Source organism: Peromyscus californicus, unplaced genomic scaffold (genome assembly GCF_007827085.1).
Source record: "Peromyscus californicus insignis strain IS unplaced genomic scaffold, ASM782708v3 Scaffold_11__1_contigs__length_118956290, whole genome shotgun sequence".
Taxonomy (NCBI): domain Eukaryota; kingdom Metazoa; phylum Chordata; class Mammalia; order Rodentia; family Cricetidae; genus Peromyscus; species Peromyscus californicus.
The window spans coordinates 49,007,133-49,034,138 of record NW_026294402.1 but is presented as its reverse complement, the minus strand read 5'-3'; the positions used below and the strand labels follow the sequence as shown (position 1 = coordinate 49,034,138).

The 27,006-nt window shown below is 46.6% G+C and overlaps 2 protein-coding genes across 5 annotated transcripts in view; one reads left to right on the top strand and one right to left on the bottom strand.

Moving 5' to 3' along the window:
• Positions 1–6,186, top strand: part of Acsbg1 (acyl-CoA synthetase bubblegum family member 1) — a 63,004-nt gene extending 56,818 nt beyond the window's left edge. The window contains exons 12-14 of one of the 2 annotated variants that reach the window (XM_052760656.1): positions 1,491–1,612; positions 2,086–2,332; positions 5,615–6,186. In XM_052760656.1, the coding sequence (XP_052616616.1) occupies positions 1,491–1,612; positions 2,086–2,332; positions 5,615–5,700 (455 nt within the window). In that variant the 3' untranslated portion in view covers positions 5,701–6,186. Of the gene's footprint in view, positions 1–1,472; positions 1,613–2,085; positions 2,333–5,614 lie in introns of both variants that reach the window. The other variant, XM_052760645.1, reaches the window with a different exon arrangement.
• Positions 6,187–6,425: 239 nt separating this feature from the next.
• On the bottom strand, positions 6,426–26,793 carry Idh3a (isocitrate dehydrogenase (NAD(+)) 3 catalytic subunit alpha). Of its 3 annotated transcripts, none has more exons than XM_052760668.1 (11): positions 26,715–26,793; positions 21,637–21,699; positions 18,483–18,566; positions 15,797–15,911; positions 14,726–14,913; positions 13,892–14,025; positions 12,339–12,441; positions 12,173–12,237; positions 11,147–11,231; positions 9,499–9,651; positions 6,426–7,859 (listed from the first exon to the last, which is right to left on the bottom strand). In XM_052760668.1, exons 1-11 carry the CDS (start codon positions 26,787–26,789, stop codon positions 7,776–7,778), a joined length of 1,149 nt encoding a protein of 382 aa, XP_052616628.1. In that variant the 5' UTR covers positions 26,790–26,793; the 3' UTR covers positions 6,426–7,775. The 3 variants fall into 3 exon arrangements, with proteins under 3 accessions (XP_052616628.1, XP_052616635.1, XP_052616641.1); XM_052760675.1 differs by having other exon boundaries at positions 21,661–21,699; positions 26,715–26,789; XM_052760681.1 differs by lacking the exon at positions 21,637–21,699 and having other exon boundaries at positions 26,715–26,756.
• Between the last annotated feature and the right edge of the window lie 213 nt (positions 26,794–27,006).

Genomic DNA, 27,006 nt, shown 5'->3' with positions numbered 1-27,006 from the left:
AGTGCTTCCCATCTGTAGGGAAGACTTCCCCCTCGTGACGATTGGTCCTGAGCCCTCTTCACCCTGGCTCACCCACCTCAGCCCCCAGAGGCTATGCGCTTCTCTGGGCTCTGCCGGTCAAACCTCTCTATGCTTCCCATCTGTGGGGCCACATGCTTCCTGTCCCCTGTAACTCCAGTGTTCCTGTCAGACCCACCGTCCTATGAACGCCTCACTGCCAGGCACTGTCTTGTTCTGTGCCTAAGGTCAGGCTGGACCTGTGCACAGAATGTGGCCAGTGACCGTTTTTGAATTAGATAACATAGGAGGACAGGAGACAATCTCACAAACCAAAGTGCATTTAATGCATTTACTTTATGTAATTTTATCTTATTTTTTTTCTAAAAGGCAATGGGTTTGGTTACACTTTGGCTGGACCAAGGGGAGAGAGGAACTTCTCAGCTCCTCTTGGCCTTGCCCACAGCATACTGCTACAGTTTATGGAAATGTAGGAAGTATGGGCATGCGTATAAGGAAAGAAAATGTCAGAATCTTGTCCTGGGAGATGGCTCTTCCTCTGGCAGAGTTTCCAGCTGCTCTCACATCCAGTACGGGATTCACTGGAAAGATTTTCAGTGTTTGGTTCCATTGAGTTTCTTGCTATCTAGCCTGGAAATCTATCATCACTCAGAACAGAAGACTGTAACCGTGAATGGTGTGCTGTGGCCTTGACCTTTCCCACAGAGACACCATAAATACTAAATGAAACATGTGCCCTGGGTGGGTAGATGTATGAGAACAGCTCCCAGAAGGAAGCCGTCAGAACGGCTGGGGGCGCGGAGGAAAGCTTGTTGATGGAGGATGCCGAGCAGCACCTGGAAGAAAACAGGTAGAAGCTGGCCATGTGGAAAGGAGGTCTGTCCAGAGGGAATGGCTCGGGGCAATGAGGGGCCCCATGGCAGGGGGGAGGGAGGATGTTAAGCGCTGGGTCTCAGAACTGAACTGGGTGTAAACCTTAGGTTTGTTATTCAGCCCCAGGAGGCAGTGGACGAGTTACTAAACTTCCGGCCTCAGTTTCCTCTCTGTAAATGGTAATGAGAGAGCCCTTCATTAGAAGCTGACTGTGGGCACTGAATAAACCTGTGTGTGTAAAGCTCTGGCCTGTGCCTCCCAAACCATGCACCTGGGCATGACTGTCTTATAATTAACTGGCAGTTAGCAGGCAGAAGGAGGGAGGGAGGGGAAATGTTGCTGGCTGAGCAGGGGCAGAGTAAGAGGCTAGTGAGTACCACGGGATGAGCTGGCTGAGCAGAGAGGGACTCAGACAATAGGCTGAGGAATGGGAGCCATAGGAAGCAGTTGTCCTCAAGAGCTGCCAGAGGGCCCCTGCTCCTTGGCTCTCACAAGGGCATCTCCAGCACTGTGCCTGCTGCTCAGGCCTCCAGCTGTGGCCTAGGAATGTGGTTCAGCCTGGACCTGACTTGCCTCCACAGAATTAATCATCACCGCAGGTGGGGAGAATGTGCCCCCAGTGCCCATCGAGGAAGCTGTGAAGACGGAGCTGCCTATCATCAGTAGTGCCATGCTGATCGGGGACCAGAGGAAGTTCCTGTCCATGCTGCTAACCCTGAAGGTATGTTGAGGGCTCTGGCTCTGGAGGTGCAGCAGGGGGGTGGCCTGAGGTGTAGCCTGAGGCAAGCCTGGCATTTACAGTTTGATCCTAGCATCACTCAGCCAATGCTGTGCACTGTGAGGGTGGGTGGAAATTCCTTTGCCCCATTGGGATACCGAGGTGATCCTTTCCACTTTCCAGTTCATTCTGCTTTGCAAAGGTCTGGATGCCCTTCCATTTGCTCAGGGCCCCAGCATCCCAGCCAGGTAGGGGTATGGCCCCTGTTGAACAGGTGCTGACATCACCAACAGAGGATTAACCCTCAGCCCACTGTCCTTCCACTTCTCTGGGCTCAGCACAGCATCTTACCCACCCTAGAAGCATCACTCTGAAACGGAGTCCGCAGGAATTCCCACCTTGCTGTCTGTGACATCCTCCTAAACCAGAGCTTGGTTCTGCGGAGAGGGATGGGTCCTCATCTTTCCCCTTTTCAGTGCACGCTGGACCCAGAAACATCTGAGCCAACAGACAACCTGACTGAGCAAGCTGTGGAGTTCTGCCAGAGGGTGGGCAGCAGGGCCAGCACTGTATCCGAGATTGTGGGGCAGAGAGATGAGGCTGTGTATCAGGCCATCCAGGAAGGGATCCAGAGGGTGAATGCGAATGCGGCAGCCCGGCCCTACCACATCCAGAAGTGGGCCATTCTCAAACGTGACTTCTCCATTTCAGGGGGAGAACTGGGTAAGTTTTTCTTTTCACCGTGCCTGGGGCTGTATGGGAGGGCAAAGCCCGGGCCAGTGGCAGGGAGGAGCCTATTAGGAAGTAGCCATAGCAGAAGGTGTCAGATAGGGCTTTGGACAGCATCTGAGCTGGGTGCCCCTGACTGCATTCAGCCTGAAAAACAGTCACTTCCAAATCCACTGGATGCAACCACCTTGAATTAGAAATACTAAGAGGAAAAATTGTATCTGTCCTGAACATACACAGCTTTTTTAAATCTCTTAAATAATAGAGTACAACTCCTCACAAAACATTTACAGTGTCTTAGGTATCAAAAGCCATCTAGAGACAACTTATAAGCATAAAGGAAGACATGTTGGTCATTGGCAAATACCTGCCATTTCACATACAAGGCCAGAACACTGGAATCTGGTATTGGGGTAGAGAGCTCCTGAAACCTGTGAACACAGGGATGCCTGTATTACACATGTGCCAGAACTTACCAATATGAACATGAAATATTTAGCTTTGCCTTAACCATGAGACTCTATTCTGTTGAGTTATAGTGCACCCATCTGGTACACACCATAGGCCTGCTGGCATTGGGACTGCAGGGAGACCACTATAGTCTTTGACATTAACAACATGGCTGTTAAGAGGATAGAACTATCTGGACCATAGTCCAAGCCCAGAAGAGCTTGAGGTGCAGCCCCACCTGGCTAGAGGAGTCTCTCCTAGCTGTTGGGCATCTTGGGGTGCTGATGGCACAGAACACTGAACACGGCTCCTTGGTGAGACCCTCAGATCCACACACACTGAGAGTAGACCCCCTGTCTGCATCAATGCTCTGCTGTATCAGAGATGCTGGGAATATAGAACCAGGTGTGTTCAAACTAAATGCAAGGACCACTAACTGAATGGAAGGCGTCTTCTCCAGGCAGCTTATAAAGACCCTGACCTTGATGTTTCTAGTTGGGGGTTGAGTTATGTACAAAAAGAACTTTAAGTCACCCAGTACTTTAAGCTGGGGCCCTTTCAACCTTGTATTAAATGGGAGAAACAAAGGCTAAGAAAACCAATTTGAGGAAGCCATTTTAGACATTAAGATGTTGGGAGCGTCCCGCATCCCAACCCATCAAAGCTAAGTCCATCGTTCTGAACTGTCCCTGAGACACAGGGAGGTTTTGCGTATAAGCTATTGCTGTGAGACAGCAGCTCCTACATGGAGGAGCTTCAACAAGAGACATGGAGCCTAGTGTGGTAGGATGTGCTTGTCATCCCAAGCACTCAGGAGGTGAAGGCAAGATGGTCAGGTGTAGCTGGAGTTTTCCTGCCTGGCCCACAGTCAGGACAAATCTCTGTCACCCGCCAGTCCCACAGCCGCTCAGACCCGACCAAGTAAACACAGAGACTTATATTGGTTACAAACTGTATGGCCGTGGCAGGCTTCTTGCTAACTGTTCTTATATCTTAAATTAATCCATTTCCATAAATCTATACCTTGCCACATGGCTCGTGGCTTACCGGCATCTTCACATGCTGTTTCTCATCATGGCGGCTGGCAGTGTCTCTGACTCAGCCTTCCACTTCCCAGCTTTATTCTCCTTCTTGTCCCACCTACACTTCCTGCCTAGCCAATGGCCAATCAGTGTTTTATTTATTGACCAATCAGCAACACACTTGACATACAGACCATCCCATAGCAGTCAGGAGTTTAAGGCTAGCCTCTGCTACACCATGAGTCCAGGGCCAACCTAGACTACACAAGACCCCGTCTCAAATAAATAAACAAATAAGCATTATCTTCATTTTGGTGGGCCAAGAATCAGGAGCGGCTGATCTGAGTGGCCAGACTGGGGATTTTTCATGACACTCGTCAGAGGGGGCTGGGTGGCAGACACCAGGAGCCCAGGGGGCACTTATTACCCACTCATATTATAACTGATCCCTCAAACTGGCTCAGCGGGGCAACAGGCTTCAGTTCTTGGTCTGCAGACCTCCCCACAGCTGCTTGCATATCCTAGCATGGCAGCTGGCTTACCCTAGAAGGAATGATCTGAGAGAGCGCCCGAGACAGGCAGGGTGGGATTGTGACAATCATTTGCAGTCGATACTCTGCATGTACAGGTCCCACATCTATGGATCTAATCAACATCAGATCAAAAACTTTGAACAGATAATTCATGTGACTATGTAGACCCCCTCCCTGATTCCCCCCCCCCCCCCCCGCCCCCCCAGTTCTGGGATTGACTCTAGGACCTTCAACATGCCAGGCAAGAGCTCTGCCACTGAGCTATCTCCCTGGTTCCCTTTACTTTTTAAAGTTTGAGACAAAGTCTTTCTAAACTGCCCAGGCTCAAGTCTTTTTGAATTGCCCAGGCTGGCAGCCCTTAACTCACTGTTAAGGGCTTGTGATTCTCCTGTCTCAGCCTCCTGGGTAGCTTGGATTACAGGCCATAGAGGCCTGACTAACCAGACATTTTTTTCCCATTATATAAACACTAGTTTATTTACATACCATTTGTACTGTATTTGATATGCTCAGTAGTCTAGAAATGGCTTGAAGTATATGGATTTTCATGGGCTTTGTGCAAATACTACACAGTTTTATGAAAGGATTTTCTAGCTTAGGTATCTGAAAAGGTTTCTGGACCCATACCCCCTGTATTCTGACAGCCAGGGTATGTTCATTCAAGGGAGAATCAGTTGAGGATCATGATGGGGACAGACAGGTCAAGGAGAAAGTGAGCACTACTTTATTATGTAATGGAAGACAAGTCTCTATCACCTCCTCTGTATCCTACTGGCTGCAGACCAACCTCAGTTCACGTTGATACAGGGAGGCTCAGGGGATGATGCTGAGGGACTCTTGCCTCAGAGGCTGGCTGCACAGCACACCCTGCTTCTCTGGCTTACTTCCTGTCTTCTAGGTCTCATGTGAGGTCTGTTTTACTTTTCTACTGCTGTGATAAAACACCACGACCAAGGCAACTTATACAAGAAAGTATTCAATGGGCTTATAGTTCCAGAGGGCCAGAGTCCACAATAGCAGAGCAAAGGCCTGGCTGCAAGAACAGTTGAGAGAACTTGAAAATAGCACAAGCCTTTTGAAACCTCAAGCCCACCCCCAGTGACACACCTCCCCCGAGGCTGATCTCCTAGTCCTTCCCAAACAGTTCCACCAACCGGAAACCAAGTACTCAAACATAAGGAGCCTTCAGAGGCCACTCTCATTCAAACCACCTTACTTTCTCAAGACACCAAACCTAGGCTTCACTCGTTCCTTCCAATTTTTCCTTTCAGGTCCCACCATGAAACTGAAACGGCTCACAGTTCTAGAGAAGTACAAAGACATCATCGATTCCTTTTATCAAGAGCACAAACAGTAGTCAAGGGCCATGCTCATGGTGCCCACTGGAGGGAGGACAGGCTGTCGGGCACCTTCCTGAGCTCCAGGCGTCTCCCCTGGACACAGGAACTCTGACAAGCTGCTTTCACCCCTAGTTCAGGGCACAGCACTGACATCTCCAATACCTTAACCACAGCTCCTGTTCCGGTGTCAGACGAGATCATTCTCCTTCCGAAAGGAAGACTGTTCATTTTGGCCTCAGTCCAGGCAGACTTACGAGGTTCTAGTTCTCGGAACAGGTCTCCCAGGGCTGGCTGTTGGAGGAGGGAAAAGGATGACAGTCCCATTACTAATGTGTGCTGCAGAGATAGCACGGGCCTGACTTAACTCCGGCACCTTCTTGGACACTAGTACCAGATGCTCTCCCACCTCACACACAACATGCTTGATGCTTAACAAACTGCTGCCGCCTACGTGACTGTATTTAATGTGTCATTTTGAGTATTAAACCTTTTAACAGACCTCAGCAAGTACCTGGTGTTTTTTGTCAATTGGGCGGGTGGAACAGAGCATGAACAGTTAACCCACAGGAGTGTGAGTAACCATTAGTACATCATTAGTAGTCTACAATAAACAAAGGTGCAGGGTCAGGTGGAACATTCTAGTTAAAGCAGCCAAGTCTATGACCACCTATTACAACAAGCTAAGCCAAAATGTCCTAAGGCACCTGGACCAGGAAAGAGGCAGAGAATGCAAACATCTCAGTCAGTTTTCAAATTCTTTATTACTGTGAACCCAAAGCCACTGATAACTAGAACAATCCAGTAAGACAGAGACAGCAGCAGTTAAAAGTAAAATACAGATTGTAAATCTGAATAAAAGCTTTAAAAACGACCCAGATGGGGACATCTGTTGTTAGGAAATCCTCTTTGTCACCCGGGTACATTATGCAAAGCCACGGGTTTGCAAACTGGTACAAGGGCTGAGGGGAGACAGCTTGACTTTGGTGTGGGCCAGAGGGTGGCTTCATGCTGTGGTGCAGAGGCTATGGGGAGGGACAGGGATAGGAACCTGATGGTCAGAAGCTGGCAACAGGGGCCCCAGTTTGGGCTGAGTCAGCTCTGCCTCTGCACTGGGGTCTTTTGTGGGTGCTACTGGAGCAGAAGGCAGTGACTGGGGCTCTGGGGAAGTGAAGGGGCAGCGATGAAATATAAATCCAGGTTCCTCGACTGCAGCCATGACAGGTGGCCAGGACTTTCCAGGGTCAACTGCAGCACCGGCTAGAGTGTGGCCCCTTCCCAGGGCCACACAGGAGTGACTCTTCAGGGGCTGGCTCCCTGACTGAGGTCAGTTCAGGGGTTCAGACAGCTCATTGACTGAGCTTACTTACAATGTGTCTAGTGAAGAGGAATGACCTCTCTTAATTAAGAGTTCTCCCAAAAAAATAGTCAATCTCAAGGTAACAAAATAATTGAATACACATGGCATCTGGGGCTCTGACTCAGGATTACCTATACGTTATTAACAAAATTACATCGTTCATTATATATTTCTTGGAGTTTACATTTTTATTAATAGTAATTCATGTACAGGACAAATATCTCTATTTTCCATATTGCTAAGAAATATACCGTTTTTGCTGTGAACTTTCCCAAGACATTTCTTTTGTGCCCATTTAGTCTTAGAATGTTATCTTGTGCGAGTGTTAAAACCCTGTTTTATTCCCAGTATGTTTTTCATAAACCAAAACCAGGGCTTTTGTTAAAAAGTTAAATATTTTCTCTTATTAATTCTGTATCAGAATATTTACAGTTGAGGGAAAATTATTTGGCCTGAAGTGTAAAATGGGTAACAATGGTAAATGATACAGTTCACTTACAGTTTACAAAAAAAGGTTTACCAGATAGACAATAAATACAACAAGCACTTGGGAAAACCCTCTGAATGAAGGCCTAGGGCCATCATGTGCGTCTGTTGCAAGGTCTGGTTAAGAAAAGGCCAGATTTGAAAATGTACTCTGTCAAGAAGCAAGCAAACCAATGGCGGGCATTCTCAAGGAGGATTACAGGGTATCCTTCTGGAGTGACTAAGAGCAGCAAACCCCCTGCAGGAGTACTAATCCAAGTCCTTTACTCGGCGACAGATTTCTTCTGTGAAGTCAGAGCACTTTGCGTTGCCTCCCAGGTCTTTTGTTAAGCTCTGAGAAAAGGAAAAGGCAAAAATAAACATCCATCACCACACTAAATCAAAGCGAGGATATTTTTACTTAAAGCACTCAGTGGAATAGGAACTGAGCAAGGTACCTGCCTATTGACTTCAAAGGGAGGTCCCATTACACACTATCTACCTACCATAGGAGGCTTGGGGAAACCCCATGAGCTGTGTGCCCCAAACACTCCCAAGTCAGGCGAGATGGCACACTGCTACAATCCCAGCACTAAGAGGCTGAGGCAGGAAGATTCTTTCAAGTTCAGAGCCAGCCTGGTCTATACATCAAGTTCCAGGCCACTGAGGACTAGATAGCAAGACCCTGTCTCAAAACAACACTGCGTACAGAAACCATGGCAATGGCCACTCCAGTAAGGGAACGTCTTTATTGTGAATAAGAAAAGGTATCCCGAGGAATCTGGAAGATTCCAGAGCTGAGAAAAAAGAAACATACTGGACATGGCCAGGGCTATCTTCGAGAGAAGTGAGAGCAGGAGAGAAGAGTGAGCAGTGTGACTGGAGGGCGGAGGCAGGGACAAAATGGTGTCTGGGAGGGGGGAAGCCTGGGGAGGCGAGAAGGGCCAGGATGCTATGGGAGGGCTTTGATAGGTAACCACAGGAGCATGTCAGTGAAGAGCCACAGGTCCTTCCTGCCAGAGGCAAGGGAGGTGACTCTGGGGAGAAAAAGTTTCACAAGTTCCCAAGGGATGCTGGGTTTTATCTAACCACCCAAGTCCTTCTATAGCTCATTTCCAGATAGACAGACTGCCGGAGACCTAACAGACGCCTCTCAAGGATAAGGCCTTTCTAAGGAGCAGGGAAGTTCTCCAGAATTTATTCTTTGTTCAAACTATTGACCGAGAAGATACTGGTTGGTTATGGATAGTTAAATGAAAGCAAATCTGAGCATAAAGTCTTTGGGGAAATTTTAAAGCTCAAAAAAATTCTAAGACATGTTCTGATCAATTTTGGTATTTGGAGGCAAACAGCATGAAAATATTTACACAGCCAACTCCTAACTCTCCTCTTTAGAAGTCTCTAGTGTGACCAGTCTGTTTCTACCGACTCATTTCCTCTTTACTGCAAACAGGAGTCAGTATTTAGAATTCTCCTGTAGCTATATGCTGCAGAACTATGAGACCCTGCGTAAGTCAGGCATCTTTCTGCTCGGCTCTAGACTATTACTTCCCAAACACAGGCGAGGTATAAACAACAAGATCACGTGCCTGCTAAAGCGATGTCAGGCTGTTAAAAATACGTCTGCAGTCATTGTATGTTGGCCATAAGTAATCCCAAACTGTAACTTTCAGAAGGGCCAGCTTTGAGGCACTATGTTAAGAATACCTGACCAGGTCACACACCAACACCAGTCCAGCGGGGTGCATCTGTGCCTTTCTCTGGTTCTCATGTTCTTTCCACTGCATACCCCATCAGTGCCTCTTAATTCTTTCAGGGGAAATATCTGGATCTTCCCCCAGAAAAATGCATACATGTGCACATGTCTTCCTTAAGTTCAATCAGGGAGTCCACATTAAGAACCTCCATTTAACATCAAATCTTTTTAAGGCTGTTTTCATCCCACAGAAGAAACACAATCTGCTCAGTTTACAGTGGTCTAGATTAGAGATACCTTTCCATCCTTAATTGTAGCAAAACATGCAGCCTCGATTTTGGCTGCATGGTCAAAAAGTCCCATGTGGCGCAGCATCATCACAGCACTAAGCAGGAGGGCAGTGGGATTGGCCATGTCCTTGCCCGCAATGTCCGGGGCTGTTCCATGAACCTATGATGGCATAAGAAGACAGCATCAGCTGGGATGGGGTGGGGGTGGGGGGGTGGGGAATAGGAACAGGCAGCCCAGCCCTCCCTGATCTTAGCATGCACCCAGCATGCACCAAGTTCTAGGCTCAATCCACAACACCAACAAAAACAAAAAGACAACGCAGCCTTCCAGAGAAGCTGAGGTCTCCATCCTCCTCTTTCTTTGCCAACAACAAAAAATATTTATTGAAAGCTGCTGTGTGCCATTCATTGACACAGATCTTAGAAATAAATTGAAGCTGGAAAGCAATGAAAAGCTAATTTTTGAGTGCAAAAATAGGGGCCCAAGCTAGGGAGATGGTTGGGTGAGGAAAAGCACTCGCCGCATGAGTTCACATCTCCAGAACCCACGGAAAAGATGAGCATGTAGAGAAGCAGCTACAATCCCAATCTCCAATGGAGAGACCAGAGTGGAGACAGTGGAACCCCAGGGAGTACATGGACTAGCAAGCCTGGTGTTTGCAGCAGAAAAACAAGAGACCCTGTCTCAAAAAAGGTGCAAAGAACCAACACTGACCTCCACATACATAAGCATTGGCACACACATGCCTACAGAGTGTGTGTGTGTGTGTGTGTCTGTCTGTCTGTCATACATATACCATATACATTCAGCATACACATACACACAAAAAATTGTGGGTCAATAATATTTTCCAGGCTGGAGAGATGGCTCAGAGATTAAGAGCACTGGCTGCTTTTCCAGAGGTCCTGAGTTCAATTCCCAGTACCCACATGGCAGCTCACAACTGTCTATAACTCCAGTTCCATGGGATCAGACACCCTCACACAAACACAACAATGCACAGAAAAAAGTAAAAATAAATAAATCATTTATAGATAGACAGACAGATAGAAAAAGCTGGGCACGGTGACACATGACTTTAATGTCAGCACTCAGGGAAACGGAGGTAGATGGATCTCTGAATTTGAAGCCAGCCTAGTCTACATAGCAAATTCTGTGTCAGGCATGTTTGAGACCCTGTCACAAAAATTAAAACAAATACAATAAAAAACCAAGTCTAATTTCCCAGACAACGTTGAAAACTGCGGTTGAGAGCCTGTGTGTGGACTACAGTGCACCCAGCAATGGGCTGAGTGCTACCCTCAGCTGCACAGGTACAGACGTGGGCAGAGTGCTCCGTGACGCCAAGGGCTTTCCAGAGCAGGCACAAACTGGCTGAGGAGAGGAGGGGGTGCAGACAGAGAACAGGGGGCAGGACCAAGTGGATGAAGGTTCTAGCTGGCCATCAACTCTAGGACTCAGGCTTCTAGAGAGACAAGCTAGACTGACAGGAAATGGCAGTCTGAGGTGGGAGTTTTGGAAAACTGAAAGCCAGGAGTGATGGCGCACACCTATAATTCCAACTCCAGGGGCTGCGGCAGGAGGATCATGAGTTTGATGCCAGCCTGGGCTCTACAATGAGACATGAATTCTGTGTAGGTGTCAGGGTCCTTACCGATTCAAAGATGGCGACACCGTTGGCTCCAATATTGCCACTTGGAGTCACACCAAGACCTCCAATCAGACCTGCACACAGATCACTGAGGACAGGAAAGGACATTGTGAAAAAGAAAGCAATTCACCTAGCACTCCTCAGTGTTTAAGTATGATGCTCCACTAGAGGAAAGCAGAGTTCCTTGGAAAAGTGGCTCATTCTGGGCCTCAGGGTCAGAAACGCATATGAGCCTGGAGCAGCTTACTGTGCCAGAGTAAGGCAAGGCTCGAAAGGCAAAGAGCAGGCCCAGCCCAGGACACAGGAGCCATGGAATGGAGGCGCCGAGCCCAGTCAGGACAGCCTGAGCCAGTGAGGAGCTCACCAGTGACTAAAAGAGAAAGCAGGAGTACACACGCTGATGCAGACAACTGGCCACACAGCCGAGACCCTCCTCAAAGATTCAAAAGAGTGACATTTAAAAAACAGCACAATTTCCTGATAACGTGCAGAGCTCCAGAGTTAAAAGTCTATGTGCAGACTCTGAGAAGGAGAGCTGTAGGAAAACTTCCCAACAGAACACCACGTACGAAATGTAGAAGAATGGGCTCCGAAAGTCAACACTGCCCAACATCCCGTGGGGGAGGAGGGAAGACTCCAAAGAGCGGAAGAATGCTAGAGGAAGAGCTTGCACCATGCCACCATGTGAGGACTGAGGGTCTCAGCACAGGGGCTTCCTTGTACCATTACTGTGAGACGTTTGTCACTCTTTATGTCAACAGTGCCTGGGCTGGGGTGAAGCTCCATGACAGCTCAGCACAAAGGGGCAAGAAGAAGAGAGGGGACACTGTGATAATGACACCCATCTACCAGCTGTGCATGTAACCAAACACACGAAAGTGACACTGAATTCACTTCATCTTCTGCTTACAAATACAAAAAGATACAATAATTTATACTACATTACTGAAAACATAAAGCCATGATTCACTTTAGGATGTTTAAGTAAAAACTATAGCTCAAAAGTAAAAAGGGCACAGTCAGACTTACCTAAGGATGTCTCCATATAAATTTGGCATGACGAGAACATCAAATTGGGATGGGTCTTGTACCATCTACAAGGAATACAGTTGTGCATTTAGCAACCATATCTGCACACCATAGATACACAGTATGCACCATGAAAAGCAACCAGTAAGCGTCAATGTATACTTACATTTAAACATACGGTATCAAGGTACATCTCATTAAACTTAATATCTTTACAGTTCTCTGCAACTTCCCTGCATTTCTGCAGAAAAAGCCCATCTGACATCCGCCTGTATTTAATAAAACACGTAGGTAAATAGTTTAAAATGACGTGCAGCAAGCGAAGAATCAAATCAAGGAAAAGTTCAAGAAAGTTAAGTTCCAAAGTGGCTGGAAGATGAAGTCAGTGAAGTGCTCAAAGGCCGGGGTTCGGATCCCTAGCACCCACAGAAACGCTGCAATACCGTGCTGGGGATGCAGACAAGAGGCGCCCCAGAACCCACAGGACAGATAGTCTGGCCAAGCAGTGAGCTCCAGGCCAATGAGAGACATGGTTCCTAGAGACCACACACATGTCCACTAACACACACATGCATGCACACACGCACGCACGCACACATGCACGCACGCACGCTCACCCACACCTGAAAGAAAAGCCCAGTGTGGTGGCACGTGCCTTTAATGGCAGCACTAGGAGGCAGAGGTGGTGAATATCTGTGAGTTCCAAGCCAGATAGGGTTATAGAGTATGACCTGGCCTCAAAAACCAAATAAAATAAACAAATAAGTTAAGTTCCAGAATCCAAAATATCTGATTTCAATTACAGTATAACTATTTCTTGGGCAGTTAATAAATTGAGAGTTGGAAAGTTTTCAGATCCTTACAGGTGCACAAAATGTAAAAACAGGACATTTGGCTCACCATAGAGAAGACTAGATTTGTGTAGTATTATCCACCAAGAACTAAGAAATAATTAAATTATTTTTGTTTGGTTGGACCTTTTATTTTATTATTTTTTTTTTTTTTTTGGTTTTTCGAGACAGGGTTTCTCTGTGTTGCTTTGCGCCTTTCCTGGAACTCACTTGGTAGCCCAGGCTGGCCTCGAACTCACAGAGATCCGCCGGCCTCTGCCTCCCGAGTGCTGGGATTAAAGGCGTGCGCCACCACCGCCTGGCGGACCTTTTATTTTTTAAAGACAGGGTCTCGTGCAGTTCAGGATGGCCTTGAACAGGGTGTGTAGCTGACACTGGCCTTAAATGCCAAGTGCTGGGATTACAGATACACATGACCCAGTCCCCAGCTCATATGAACATTGCTTTAGGAGGGTAACTGTTAGTTAAATGGCTTCCTACTGTGCAGGTTCAGTCCTTTCTTAGGTTTGGAAAGTCATGTCTGTCCAGTCAGAGGAGCCTTTAATAGACGGGGCTCAAGAACTGAACTGTCAGAGAAACACTCTGACAGGATCTGCTCTATTTTAAGCCCTGAGCACACAGCACTTCAGAACACCCCTGCTCTCCCACTTGGGAAACATGAACTGTGTGGCCTCTGCGACCTAATGTCTTCTCCAGTTAGCTTCCTTCCGATACCTCAGCCCCTCTTAACACCAAAGGAGAAAACGCCACTCTGCTTAGTACAATGTTCTTTTCTAAACTCTGGGGCTCAGAGGGCAAGCTGGAGATTGAGTCCTGGAAGCTCCATCTTCCAGGCAAAGCCAGTCCACCCGGGCCTCTCGGGACTCACATGATGTTGGCTTTGTGCACAGCCGTGACGTTGCTGCGGTGGTTGTTCCGAGCATACTCGAAGGCAAACTCAGCAATGCGCTTGCTCGCCTCTTCCGTGATGAGCTTGATGCTCTGTACAACTCCATCAACGATCTGAAAGAGAGGAAGCCCTGCTTCAATGGAAGAGGTGGTATGGGAACAGTTTGGTACCAGCCAGCTTCAGAGTATAGGCCACGTTATTGTGTCAGGCTGCGCAGTCAGTGTTAACTCCAGCCCCACAAGACAGCATCACAGCTTTGCTATACAGAGATGGCTAGCAGCCACAGACATACCTGTGGAGTGGGATTCCTATATACTTACACCCAAACTATACCAGGCCAGGTTCTTCCTCTCACCTATTCAGCCAGAGACCCACAGCATCAAACACCCACCAACTCCGGCTACCCCTAGAGGTGACACTGATCTGTCTTTCAGAGGTATTTCCAACTGAGAATTTGAACAACTGCCTCAATTGCACAGAAGGAAATCCCACAGGGAATACAACTCTCTGAGCCAGGTGTGGTGGTACACACCTTTAATCCCAGCACCAGAAAGGCAAAGGCTTTTCTGGTGCTGGGATTAAAGATCTCAGAGAGTTGGAGGCCAGCCTGGTCTACACAGTGAGTTCCAGGACAGCCTAGACTATGTAGAGACCCTGTGTCAAAATACACACACACACACACACACACACACACACACACACACACACACACACACACACACACAAAAGCACCTCCCAAAACATCAACAACAACGAACCTTCCCCCCAAACAAACAAACAAAAACAAAACAAAAAACTCTGAGATGAACGTACCACATGCTCAATTCCACTGTATTCTCCTTCTGTGTTCTCTCGGATGGTGACAATATTTACATCCGTGTAAGGGGTTTTATAACCTTCGATCGAGACGCATGGCCGGACATTGGCATAAAGGTCAAATGTCTTACGGAGCAATAGGTTCATAGACGGATGGCCAGCTGCTATTGGGGTCTTGAGTGGGCCTGTAGGAAAGAACAGTCAGCCGACAGCAGCACACACTTGGTCTCACAGGGAACCACTAACCCACCTGGCTCCTGTAAAACGTATTTGCCTTCAACTGCACCCCTCCCTCAGACCCAAGAGGAGGAACACATCCTCGAGGGAGGTTTCTGGGACATGACCTGCATTTCCTGTCTTGAGACCTTCTGAGGATCAATCACTGCATTGGGTGCTTAGCACCCACTAAGCCTCACTGCCCATAAGGGACACAAAGGAAAGAAAAAACCCAAACAATCCCAGGGAAAGAACTTGGCCTAAGCTTACCAGCCAGTGGCTCACAAAGCATAGATGTGAACATGGTTAAAAGCCTGCTCCAAATTTCAATCTGTCACATGCTAATTATTCTGAATCATGGCCTTAAGCATGTATAAAAATAACAAAAACATTAAAAATCTGACTAGATGTAAATGGAGTTAAAATAACAGACACAGTAAAGTTGGTATTGGCCAGCAATACTTTAATGTTTTTACTAGAGTTTTAGAATAAATGTCCCAAATAAGAAATAACCATCTCAGGCCAAGAATACAGTTCCATGGTAGAGCAAATAAAGAAAGCATCTAGAGATGCTTGCCTCTAATTCCAGCACTCCGAAGGCTGAGGCATGAAGGATCTCAAGTTTAAAGCTAACCTTGGGCACAAAGCAAGTTCTAGGCCAGCTGGCTATACTGTGAGACCCAGTCTCCCAAACACAAAACATTCAATAGATAAATAAAGTACCTTACCACAGGTAATACTTCACAAAAGGAAGTCTTTACTTTTGATAGACTGTCAGGCTGGATTTGGCTGACATGCACGAACTCTCAATCAGAATGCCTGGGAGCAACCATAACCTCCTCTCCACTGTACCTTTCAAGCCCATCTTGTTCTTATCCATGGATTCTTTGGCTTCTGGAGGGATCATCCACTTCCCTCCTGGTCCTTGAATGGCAGTGACATTCCGCTCCTCCCACTGAATAGGGGCCTAGAAGCCACACAATAGCACAATGAACTGGACATACTTGAATGACTCTGGCAATGATGGTTCATCAAGACTGGATGCAGCTAGTAAAAACATGTACCATAAGGTCTGAAAGTCCCTGACATGCTGTAAGTGATATTCACTAGTGTGCCCAAGGGACTCTCTGCACTTCCCTGGCCCAGTCACACATCCAGCTGCCAACTGCTCATTTATTTTTTCACAAGGACTCTTGAGGGGGCTATAATTAGATCAGCATAAGAAGTAGATATAAGGTTCATAGAATGATTCATACCACAGATATGTGGATGAGCCTTGAAAACATAATGCTAAGAGCAAAAAGTCTACCAGAAAAGATCATGTAAGTCTGTTGATATGAATAGGTTATTAAATCTATAAAGAGAAAGCAAATGACTGCCTGGGGCCGGGTGTGGAGCAGACCCAAGAGTGACTGCTATGCATTATGGGATATCTTTTTTAGTGATAAAATTGTTCTAAATTAGACAGTGTGGGTGGCTACATAACTCTGAATATACTAAAAATCACTGGACTGTATTGTACGGTTATTTGTAGATACTTTTTTACTGTCACCATGAATGTGTGGAGGTCAGAGGTCAACTCTGGTGTTGGTTCTCACCTTCTACCTTGTTAGAGACAGGGTCTCTTGCTGTTTGCTGCTGCACATGCCAGGCTAACCAGCCTGCCAGCCCCCGGGGACCCGATCTCTGCCTCCCATCTTACAGTAGGAGCGTTGGGATTACAGACAAATGCTACCGCATCCAGCTTTACATGGGAGCTGGGGATTTGAACTCAGGTCCTCATACTTGAACAGCACTTTCTCCAGAGACACCTCCCCAGCCCTGGACTGTACAGTTTTAATGAGTGATTTGAATAGTATATGATTATACCTTAGTAAAGCTGTCTAAAGAACAAGAAATCCCTAGGAAGGTGCTGTTTAAAGCATAAACTCATGTTTCTTTCTTTCTTTTCTTTTTTTTTTTTTTTTTTGGTTTTTTGAGATAGGGTTTCTCTGTAGCTTTGGAATCTGTCCTGGACTAGCTCTGTAAACCAGGCTGGCCTCGAACTCACAGAGATCCACCTGCCTCTGCCTCCCGAGTGCTGGGATTAAAGGCGTGCACCACCACCACCCGGCTCATGTTCCTTTCTTTCTCCCTCCACCCGTCAGATGAGAACTGACATCTGACAGCCAGCACACACACTGTCTGCATAGAACTGGACAGACAAGTACAGAAAAAGATGTGGACCCTGTTCGCAAGGAGAGTGCGTACAAGTGTTATCTCATCTCAGGAATTTCCATTAGAAACTCACATAGGAAAAAAAGAGTTCCTAAAATTTCAATGACTGTTTCATTTTCTAACTCATCGCTGTTGTTTTACACTCGGCAGTTGTAAAAACAATAAAAACCGATGTTACAGTCCAAATGTCCTAAATCCCCCAAACAAAAATGTTTTAAGATACCTCCCTGAATTGAAAGCTGGGCTGCAGGAATAATAATATCCCATTCTTGATGACAATACCACAACAGAAAAAAAATTAATTCTCTCAAGGAGCTAGGGGCATAACTCAGTGATAAGGATGAACACTTAGCATGTGCAGAGCCAAGTTTAATCTCTAACACACCAAAACTGTAATACATGAAAAAGCTTCTTTCAAAAAATGATTACATAATAAATAATGGATGCCAGTGTGGTAGTTTTAGCCATCCATAATGGCAGCAGCAGACAGTGCTGAGACATGTATCATCAAAGCGACAATCATCCAGCTCTCAGGAGGCAGAGCCAAGAGGACCACTGCAGACTCAAGGCCAGCCTGGGCTGCACACTGAGTTCTAAACCAGTCTAGGCTTCAGAGCAAGACTCTGTCTCCAAGGTAACCAGGGCTGGATAGATGGTTCGGGGCTTAGATCACTTGTTGCTCTTGCAGAGGACCCAGAGTTAACTTCCTATAGTCACATGATGGCTCACAACCATCTGTAACTTCAATTCTGGGGACCCGGCATCCTCTCCTGGCCTCCACACACACCAGGCATGCATGTGGTACACATACATACATGCAGACAAAACACTCTTATGTACAAAACAGAATAAATCTTAAAAAAGGTAAGTAAATAAAACAACCACCTTGGCTTTTTGGAGATGGTTTCACTAGGTAGCACTGGCTGGCCTTGAACTAAGAGATTTGCTGTCTCTGCCTCCCAAATGCTGGGATTAAGGCCTGGACAACCACACTCATGTTTAAAATGTTATTCATTCATTCATTCATTTGGGTGCACATATGTATGTTCCTATGTGTGTGGGGGGTGCGTGCCACAGTAGAGGTGGCAGTCAGAGGACAATCTTAGAGAGTAGGTTTTTCTCTCTCCCCACGTGGAGCTGGTGACTGAACACAGGGCATCAGGCTGAGCCATCTCACCAGCCCTGATTTTTTTTTCAAGTAGAAAATCTGTGGAGATTATTAACAACAAACCCCACAAACCATATAGAAACTTAGAACAATTCACCTCGGCTGAAATGGTCTCTGTGGAGTATCTTTAAGAGGATTTTTAAAAACACTTACTTTTGCAGCATCAAAAATCTTCATAACTGAGGCCGAGATTTCTGGGCCAATTCCATCTCCTGGAATTAAAGTTACGGTCTGAACCTGAGTAGGAAAAAAATCATCGAAGAAAACAGTAAGAATTGATTTTCAAATTTTTTTTTAAAGAGAGTATCACTCACAGAGAAACTCACTTTCCCGGGTATGTTGGAAAGACCTAAATGCTCGAAAGAAACAGACAGACCTCCCGCTGCGATCACCACAGTGGAGAGAAACCGGCTCCACGATGCTCCATGTCTCTGCTCTCCAGAGCTTGCAACTTAAACAGCAACGCAAACGATGCTCTTCAATCAGACAACAAGAAACCACCAAGTACTCTTCCTGACTTGTATTGCTTTTCAGACAAACTTCAACTCTAACTAACTCAAGTCTGTAAATCCCAAGAGAGCAAAACATTTCGGCATTGCTCCCTCACTGCCGTGGGGTCTGCACGAAAGCCCCAGCTGTCCGGCCAGTGGACTCCTGGGAGGGCCTCGGGAAACGCCAACAGAATTTCAGACGTCTGTGTGAACCCCACAAGAAAATCAGACTCCATCTCTAGAGGGCTTCCACTCTTCTTAGTTCCTCGATAAAACTGGCTCCTTCATGTGGTCTAAGTGAGCTTGGGATGTCATCAGCAACCAAGACCATGATTGGACCCGCAAGGCCCAGTTAGAATGACAGTGAGGGTGTCTTCGGGGTAACATCGGTTACATTCATCAAAATGCTCTGGACAACAGTGAGCGGGCATCTCGAACAGTGAGTGAGACGTGTCAGGAGAGATGAGAGGGTTAGACACCCATTCAGACCCTCACTGGGAACTGCATTTTACTTGCTGTTGCTGTGGGATGGTCTGTATGTCAAATGTGTTGCTGATTGGTCAATAAATAAATCACTGATTGGCCCGTGGCCAGGCAGGAAGTATAGGCGGGACAAGGAGGAGAATAGAGCTGGGAAGTGGAAGGCTGAGTCAGAGAGACACTGCCAGCCGCCATGATGACAAACAGCATGTGAAGATGCCGGTAAGCCACGAGCCATGTGTCAAGGTATAGATTAATGGAAATGGATTAATTTAAGCTGTAAGAAAAGTTAGCAAGAAGCCTGCCACGGCCATACAGTTTGTAACCAATATAAGTCTCTATGTTTACTTGGTCGGGTCTGAATGGCTGTGGGACTGGCGGGTGTCAGAGATTTGTCCTGATTGTGGGCCAGGCAGGAAAACTCTAGCTACATGCTGTACTTGCTTCAACCACATATTTTTATAAAAAATCACTAATTAAGGGGGAAGACTGAGACAAATATGATAAAATACACTGTACACGTGTATGACATTCTCAAAGAATTAATGAAAATATTATGTATGTTTTAAATCATAAATTCATTTTTTAATCACTAATTCAACTTTCCCTTGTCCTCTGCCTTACAATGATATCTGGACAGGTTGACTAATTATTTCTCCAGTTTTACATACAGCTGAATCAATCTTTTTTTTTTAATTAATATATCCTCTTAATCTTTTGAAAATAACCTCATCAACCAGGCTAATATATTTTTAAAAATCAGTAGCCTAAAGACTAAATAACAGCAGAGAACCGTAATCGTCTCACCCATTTCCAGGTGTGCTGGTTTCTTTCTTCTTCTGTTCACTTTGGTGTTGAGGGTGGAATTCAGGGTCATGTGTATGCTAGGCAAACGCTCCGCACAGCTACCTCCCCAGCCCTTCTTGTTTTGTATTCTGAGACAGGTTTCGTGTTTCCCCAGCCGGCTTTCCACTCTCTCTGGAGCCCAGCAGGCCCTGCACTTTTTTTGACCCTCCTGCCTCAGCCTCCTGAGTGGCTGAGATCACAGACCCATACCATCAAGTCCAGTTTCAGAATGGCTTTGAAATGTTGGCTTGGTTATTCTTGAACTTGAAATGAAAGCCTTATTCTATATTTTTAAAAATTTGTACCGGTCCTTTGAGAATTCCATACAATGTGTTTTGATCATATTCATCTCCCTCCCCCAATCTCCCAGATCTACCCCTGCCTTCCCCACCCATCCAACTTTGTGTCCTTTGTCTTCTTTTTCACCCATCAAGGCCAATTTGTATTGCTCGAATATTCTAGGATTCGTGGACTTCAGTGAGCATGGTCATCTGACCAGGGCCTATAATCTAATCAGAGAAGACTGACTCTCTGTCTCCCAGCAGCTAATAACTGCCAATCACTCCACAGCTAGAGGTAGGTTTTGTGCCCAACACCCCTTCCATGCTAGGATTTGCTCTAGTTTGGGCTTTGCACTGGCCTTGTGCATGCATTCAGCTGTTCTAGCTCCTATCTGCATTTCGGGCATAAGCAGGGTCAAAGACTCCTTATTCCTGTTCTCCCACACGTGACGTCATCCGAGAAGCTACTTTTCCTCTCCAGTACAGATACAAACAGTCTCCTCAATTCCTTACGGCATAAAATGTGGGAGTACAGGAATGAAGGGATTACAAAATTCAAATCAGAGTCTACGAAAGGGGAAAAAAAGAATAAATAGGAAGTCACTGATACACAGTCTTGGAATGCTCCAAAAATGTGGCATCAGCTTTTCAAGCACAGAACTCTAAAGCCAGGAGTTCCAAAAGCAGCAGATTTAATGGGCACTAGGTGACCCACTAGCAGGGGTCTACAGACTGCATACGGAAGTGAAGGCCTGTAGGCCCACAGACGCACAAGGCACCCACAGTTGGTGACCAATCCACTGTTTTCAGGGAAGCACAGAAAACAAAAATGCAAAGCAGATTTTTGAAGCTTCTCAACAATTCTCTCTCAACTTGCACTTGTTTCTGAAAAAACAAAACCCTAAGTGTCTTAAGACACTAATGAGATTACAAAATAGAGTGACAGCCTCGGGGTAACATCTATTTTTATCATGGCTCCTTGAAGATATTAATGGGACAGGCTTACATAGCCAGATGTAACAGACTAAATAGGAAAATGACAAGAGATTTGTGTAATTATCAGCCAATAATTTCAATATACATTAGAAGTGTGGCCAATTCCCTTTAGTGTTAAATAAATGAGGATGGAATGCTAAATAATAAACATATTTGAGCATCTTTCTTGAGAAACTTCTAAAAGGAAAAATAAAAAGACATAATTATACTCACACCACCAGCAAAGCCTCTCGTCACCTGTTTTGTATTGTGGAATGCACCCAGCAGCCGAGAGACCTACATTAACACAACAGAAATGTCATGCACAGAATTAAAACACAAACACATGAGACAAGTCATTTCTGATAGTTTTCTTTGGGGGAGCTGGAAGAACTTGATTCTTTTTCTTTTTATTATTACTTTAAACTTGGAGACTTTTCAGGAATATTTTTCTCAACTACCATTAGCTCAATGTGGCTGACTTAAAACTGTAGAACTGAAGTCTGTACTTTTTCTTTCTTTGGGGGGTTTGTGCGTGCATGTGTGATATATCAGTGTGTATGTGCACGTGTGTGCATGCATGTGAAAGTCAGAGGCCCACAAGTGTCCTTCTCTTAGTTTTTGAGAAGAGTGAGCTCACCAAACCTGTAGCTCACCAATTCAGGAAGAACTGGCCAGTGAGCTACAGGGATCCTCCTGTCTCAGCCTCCTTAATGCTAGAATTACAGTCACGTGCCACCACTCAGCCTTTTTTTTTTAATTTATTTATTTTACATCCTTGCCATAAGTTCTCCCTCCCTCCCTCCTCTATCCAAACCCCTCCTCCTCATCCCCCCCCCATCCACTCCTCCTCCATTTCTGTTCACGAAAGGGCAGGTTTCCCATGAGTATCTACAAAACATGGCCTGTCACCACCCAGTCTTTTTAATGTAGGTGCAGGAAATCTGAACTCAGTCATCATGCTTGCAGGACGAGCACTTTACAGACTCTCTCTCTCTCTCTCTCTCTCTCTCTCTCTCTCTCTCTCTCTCTCTCTCTCTCTCTCTCTCACACACACACACACACACACACACACACACACACACACACACACACAAAGCACTTTACAGACTGAGACACACACACACACACACACACACACACACACACACACAAAGCACTTTACAGACTGAGACACAGACACACACACACATGTCTCAGCATTGAACTTTTTGGAGGTCTGAGATTTTAAGTGTAAATTGTCAAAAGGTTTTGAAGACAGAATGGAACTATACTTTTTTGCCTCAAACCTTAGTTTCTCTCTAATGTTGTGGTTAGTTTGGTTAATGCTCTTGACCACCAGAGGATGCCATATGCTCTAAGAAAATTACCACCAGATTTAAAGCCAGCAGGGTCCTTAAGAAACCCAGAGCATGACTCCTCTCTGAACTTATTCTGTAGAATAGAGGGGCAGAGACCAGGGATTTGTCTAAGATCAAAGTGACCAATCAGCAAATTACTGAGTTCTTATTAAAAAGTATTATTATAGAATTTTATGTATATGGGTATTTTGTCTGCACATGTGTACCTGGTGCCCAGGGAGGCCAGAGAGGGAGTTAGATCTTCTGGAACTAGAGTTATAGATGGTTGTGAGCCACCACGTTGGAAATGGAACCCAGGTCCTCTGGAAAAGCAACCAGTGCTCTTAACCACTGAGCCATCTCGCGAATATCCAATCAGCAAATTAGGAACAATCTTGCCTGGCCTCATGGAACAGACTTTGTGATCCCAGCTACTCAGTAAACTGAGGCAGGAGGTTCCAAGCTCAAAACCTGTCTGGACTCCAGGGACTCCTCAAGACCAGCAAAGAGAACTCAGCAAGACCCTCTCTCAAAAAATAAGGAGGGCTGGGAACATAGTTCAGAGGCAGAAACACCTGCCTAGCATGTACCAGCCCCAGTACTGCCCAAAGGGGAACTAAAGCAAGCAGGTCTTCTGTGTCAGTCATAGACCAACACTTCTGAGAATATCATAACAGCTTGTGCTAAACCTAAGCTAGTTGACTCAGCACTATTTGATGTCAAGGCCACACAGCAGCAGATTGTAATTATTTAGATCTTCTAGTAGTCCAGGCAATAACTTCTACTTGTGTTGTTTGTTAATTTTTCTGAGACTACAGAAAGATATTTTAAAAAAGGAAAACAAAAGTCATTCTAACAATCCTACTACTCTAAGACATTAATATTAATACATTTTTTCTAATAACCAATAGCATATGTACACATTTTAAAAGATATTTCAAACTCTAGCCAAGTGTCATGGTGTATACCTTTAATGCTAGCACTTGGGGAGCAGAGGTAGGTGGATTTCTCTGAGTTTGGAGGTTAGCCTGGTCTAGACAGTAAGTGCTAGGCCACATAGTGAGACCCTGTCTCAAAGAAAAAGCTTTCAAGAGCCGGGCGTTGGTGGCGCACACCTTTAATCCCAGCTCTTGGGAGGCAGAGGCAGGTGGATCTCTGTGAGTTCGAGGCCAGCCTGGGCTACAGAGTGAGTCCCAGGACAGGCTCCAAAGCTACACAGAGAAACCCTGTCTCGAAAAACCAAAAAAAGGAAGAGAAAAAGCTTTCAAATGATACACTAATGAATAGCTCACTCCTTCAGAAATGGTACAAAGCTTTATTACAATAAAATCAACACCAATAATTGAGTACACAGACCAAAGTCACTCAAATCTGCTAAAAAAATTTAATGTAACTTTTTCAGGTTAGATACATGAGCAAAGAGACATTTGTTACACCCTGTCTTATTTTTACCAGGCCTCATGGCTGGAGTTTGTAAGCCCAGGTACTCAGGAGGACTGAAGGTTCAAGGCCTGCCAGCCTGGGCTGGGCTACAGAGTGAGTTTAAGGACAGCCTGGGTAATTTACTGAGACCTGACTGTAAAATTAAAAACGGAGGGAAAGAAAGGTGCTGAGGCTGTGGCTCAGTGGTAGAGTGCCTCCCTGGCACCAGGCTAAGCCCCCAACACCACAGCAATAAACAAACAAATATGCCCAGACATGCAGGCCACATTAGGCTTTATCTGCTCCTGTATCTACACTGCCTGGTACACTTCCTGCCTCACAGTTATACTCAGTAAATCCCTTCTCAAACAAGCCCGGCCACTCTCAATCCTATGTGTAGCTGAGGGTTCCCGGCCCAGCTTCCATGCCTGTAATGACTTCCTTCTAACAAGCAGTATTTCCCATGTTTCCATCGCTCCTCTATGATCTTGGACAGAATAACACATTGACAAAGTCCATTCAAATAGAACTTTACATAAATTTTTAGCACACACACTGTCCTTTACTTTATAATATACTTGGGTGTCATTTTCCTCTATAAAACCTAAGGAGATGAGTTTTCAGGTGAGAGGGCTAGCCTTGGCTTCCTGAACTTGATTTCAGGCCCTATACCACCTGAACCCTGCCTGTGGCTCCTCACTTCCTTTTTACCTTCATATTCCAACCTAAAAACAAGAGATATCGCGTGGGAAGTAGGGTGAGAAACTGGCTCTTCATAGTCTTTGGAGCCTGAAAAGCCTTTAAAACCCTCATTTTCTTCGTGGGAAATCTTCGATCTGCCAATGACCTAAGAAATAAAACCTTAAATGGAAAATGGGTGTGGTGGCTCACACCTAGAATCCCAACCCTTGGGAGGTAGGAGGAAGATCAGGAGTTCAAGGTCAGCCTTAGCTACAGTCTCAGCTGGACTAGTTGAGACCAAAACAGAAGCCTTAAATGGAAATCCAGTAAAGGAGCCATCCTGATGGAAACCCCAGATGCCCCTGCGTTAGCCTCAGTAGCCCCTTCCGAGGCCCTAATCCCTAGAGAGAGACTGACCCAAAGGCTGGGCCACTCTGCCAAAGGTCACACAGGAAAATCATGTCCCGAGGGAACATCTTCTGACCCTACAGTCAATAACTTCTGAGCTCTTCTGAGTTTGTTTTGCAGAGCTAAAGGCAAAACCAATTTCCAGCACACTCTTCAGCAGGGTAGCTTTCTTTATCCTTCTCCTGATGGCTGACTGTACCTACTAACGGTGGGTCGGGGACTGAGTGGAAGCCCGGACTTTAAAGGATGGACTTGCTGCTACACCTTTAAAAGGAAATGTGACCAAATAGCATCTCAAGCAAATGGGGGTCTGAGGAAAATGACAAGGTAGACTAGTTACTGATGTCCAAGAAGCACTGTCTGCTTGACAATTGCCAAGATAGCTACATTGATAGCTAAGAAAGCCCCAGGGTTTCCTGTCCTGCATGGGCTAGGTGCTCTCATGCACACACAACTCTGTGACACAAGACATCTTACAAGTGGGTTCACCGACATTAACTAATTTACTCAGGGCACACAGCTGGTCAATGGCATTGTCAGGATTTAAAACTAAGACCCCTAACTTGAATTATCAGTCAATAATAGTGTATCTCTGAACTTCTCTTTAAACTTACAAGAAAGGGGGGAGCAATACCAAGTTTTATAGAAAAAAATTTGCACTGCTTATAGCAGATTTCTAGGAAACCACTCACTATAGCACCAGCTGACCTAAGGCCTGGTCAGTACTATATCCATAAGTGACCTTGGCCACTGGACAGGCAGAAGGGAAATGAAAATCAAAATACTTGGGTTTCTCTCCCAGATGACAATGACATCCTGTATGACCTTGAGTAAGTTTGTCTTTGGGGACAGGTCAGCTCCACCGGGAAACCAAAAGATTGCATATGTAACCTCAAGTGCCTTCCCCTCTGGTACCTGGGCTATCAAAGCGAGCTAGAGCGCCAGATCGCAGGGTTCCCAACATCGGGACGTGAGTGGACGATGCCGCGGTCTCCCTCTCTTTGAGTGTTCAGAGTGTAATTCCAAAGAGCACGATGCCCGGTGTCCTCTGAAGGGGAAATAGCTACCGGGGCAAAGGCTGAGGGACCCGGGAGGGGCGACCTGGGCCGTGCCGCAGGGCTGCCCTGAGACCGGCAGGTAACAGGGCCGCCGGGCCTGGGCGGCCACTCCGTGACCTTCCGGGGCTCCGCGCGAGACCTGTGCTCCAGTCCTGGAGGAGTCTGGTAGGGACACCCGGAGCAGAGCCGGCCGCCTTGACCTTGACGCCGTCCCCGCCGAGGGCGCGGCTGTCCCGGCTCGGGGCTAGCCAGGCTCGGCGTGCTGGCCACACTCCCCGAAACTCTGCCCGCGGGCCGTGCGCCGCCTCCACCAGCCCCGGGCGCTCGCCTCCGCCAGGCATGAGGAGGGATCACAGTCTGCCCCCGCGGCCCGCCCGCGTGTTTGCTGCCCTGTGGCGCTCACCTTGGACACCCACGCGGACCCAGCCATCGCGTCCACTTCCCTCACCGCGGCGACAGCGGCAACGCCAGGGCGCATGCGCGTAAGCCGGCGCCCCCGAAGCCCGCCCCGCACGGCCCCACCCCGAGGCCCCGCGAGGCCCCGCCCCTAGCTCGGATCCTCGCGTCGCTCTCCCCTACAACCCCGACCCTTCTCTGCACCGCTGCCACCAGCTGGCCAATCACTGCCTTCATCGGTCGATGACGCGCGGAGCGGGCCCAGCTGCGACCCGGAAGCCTCCCCCCCACCCCCTGCT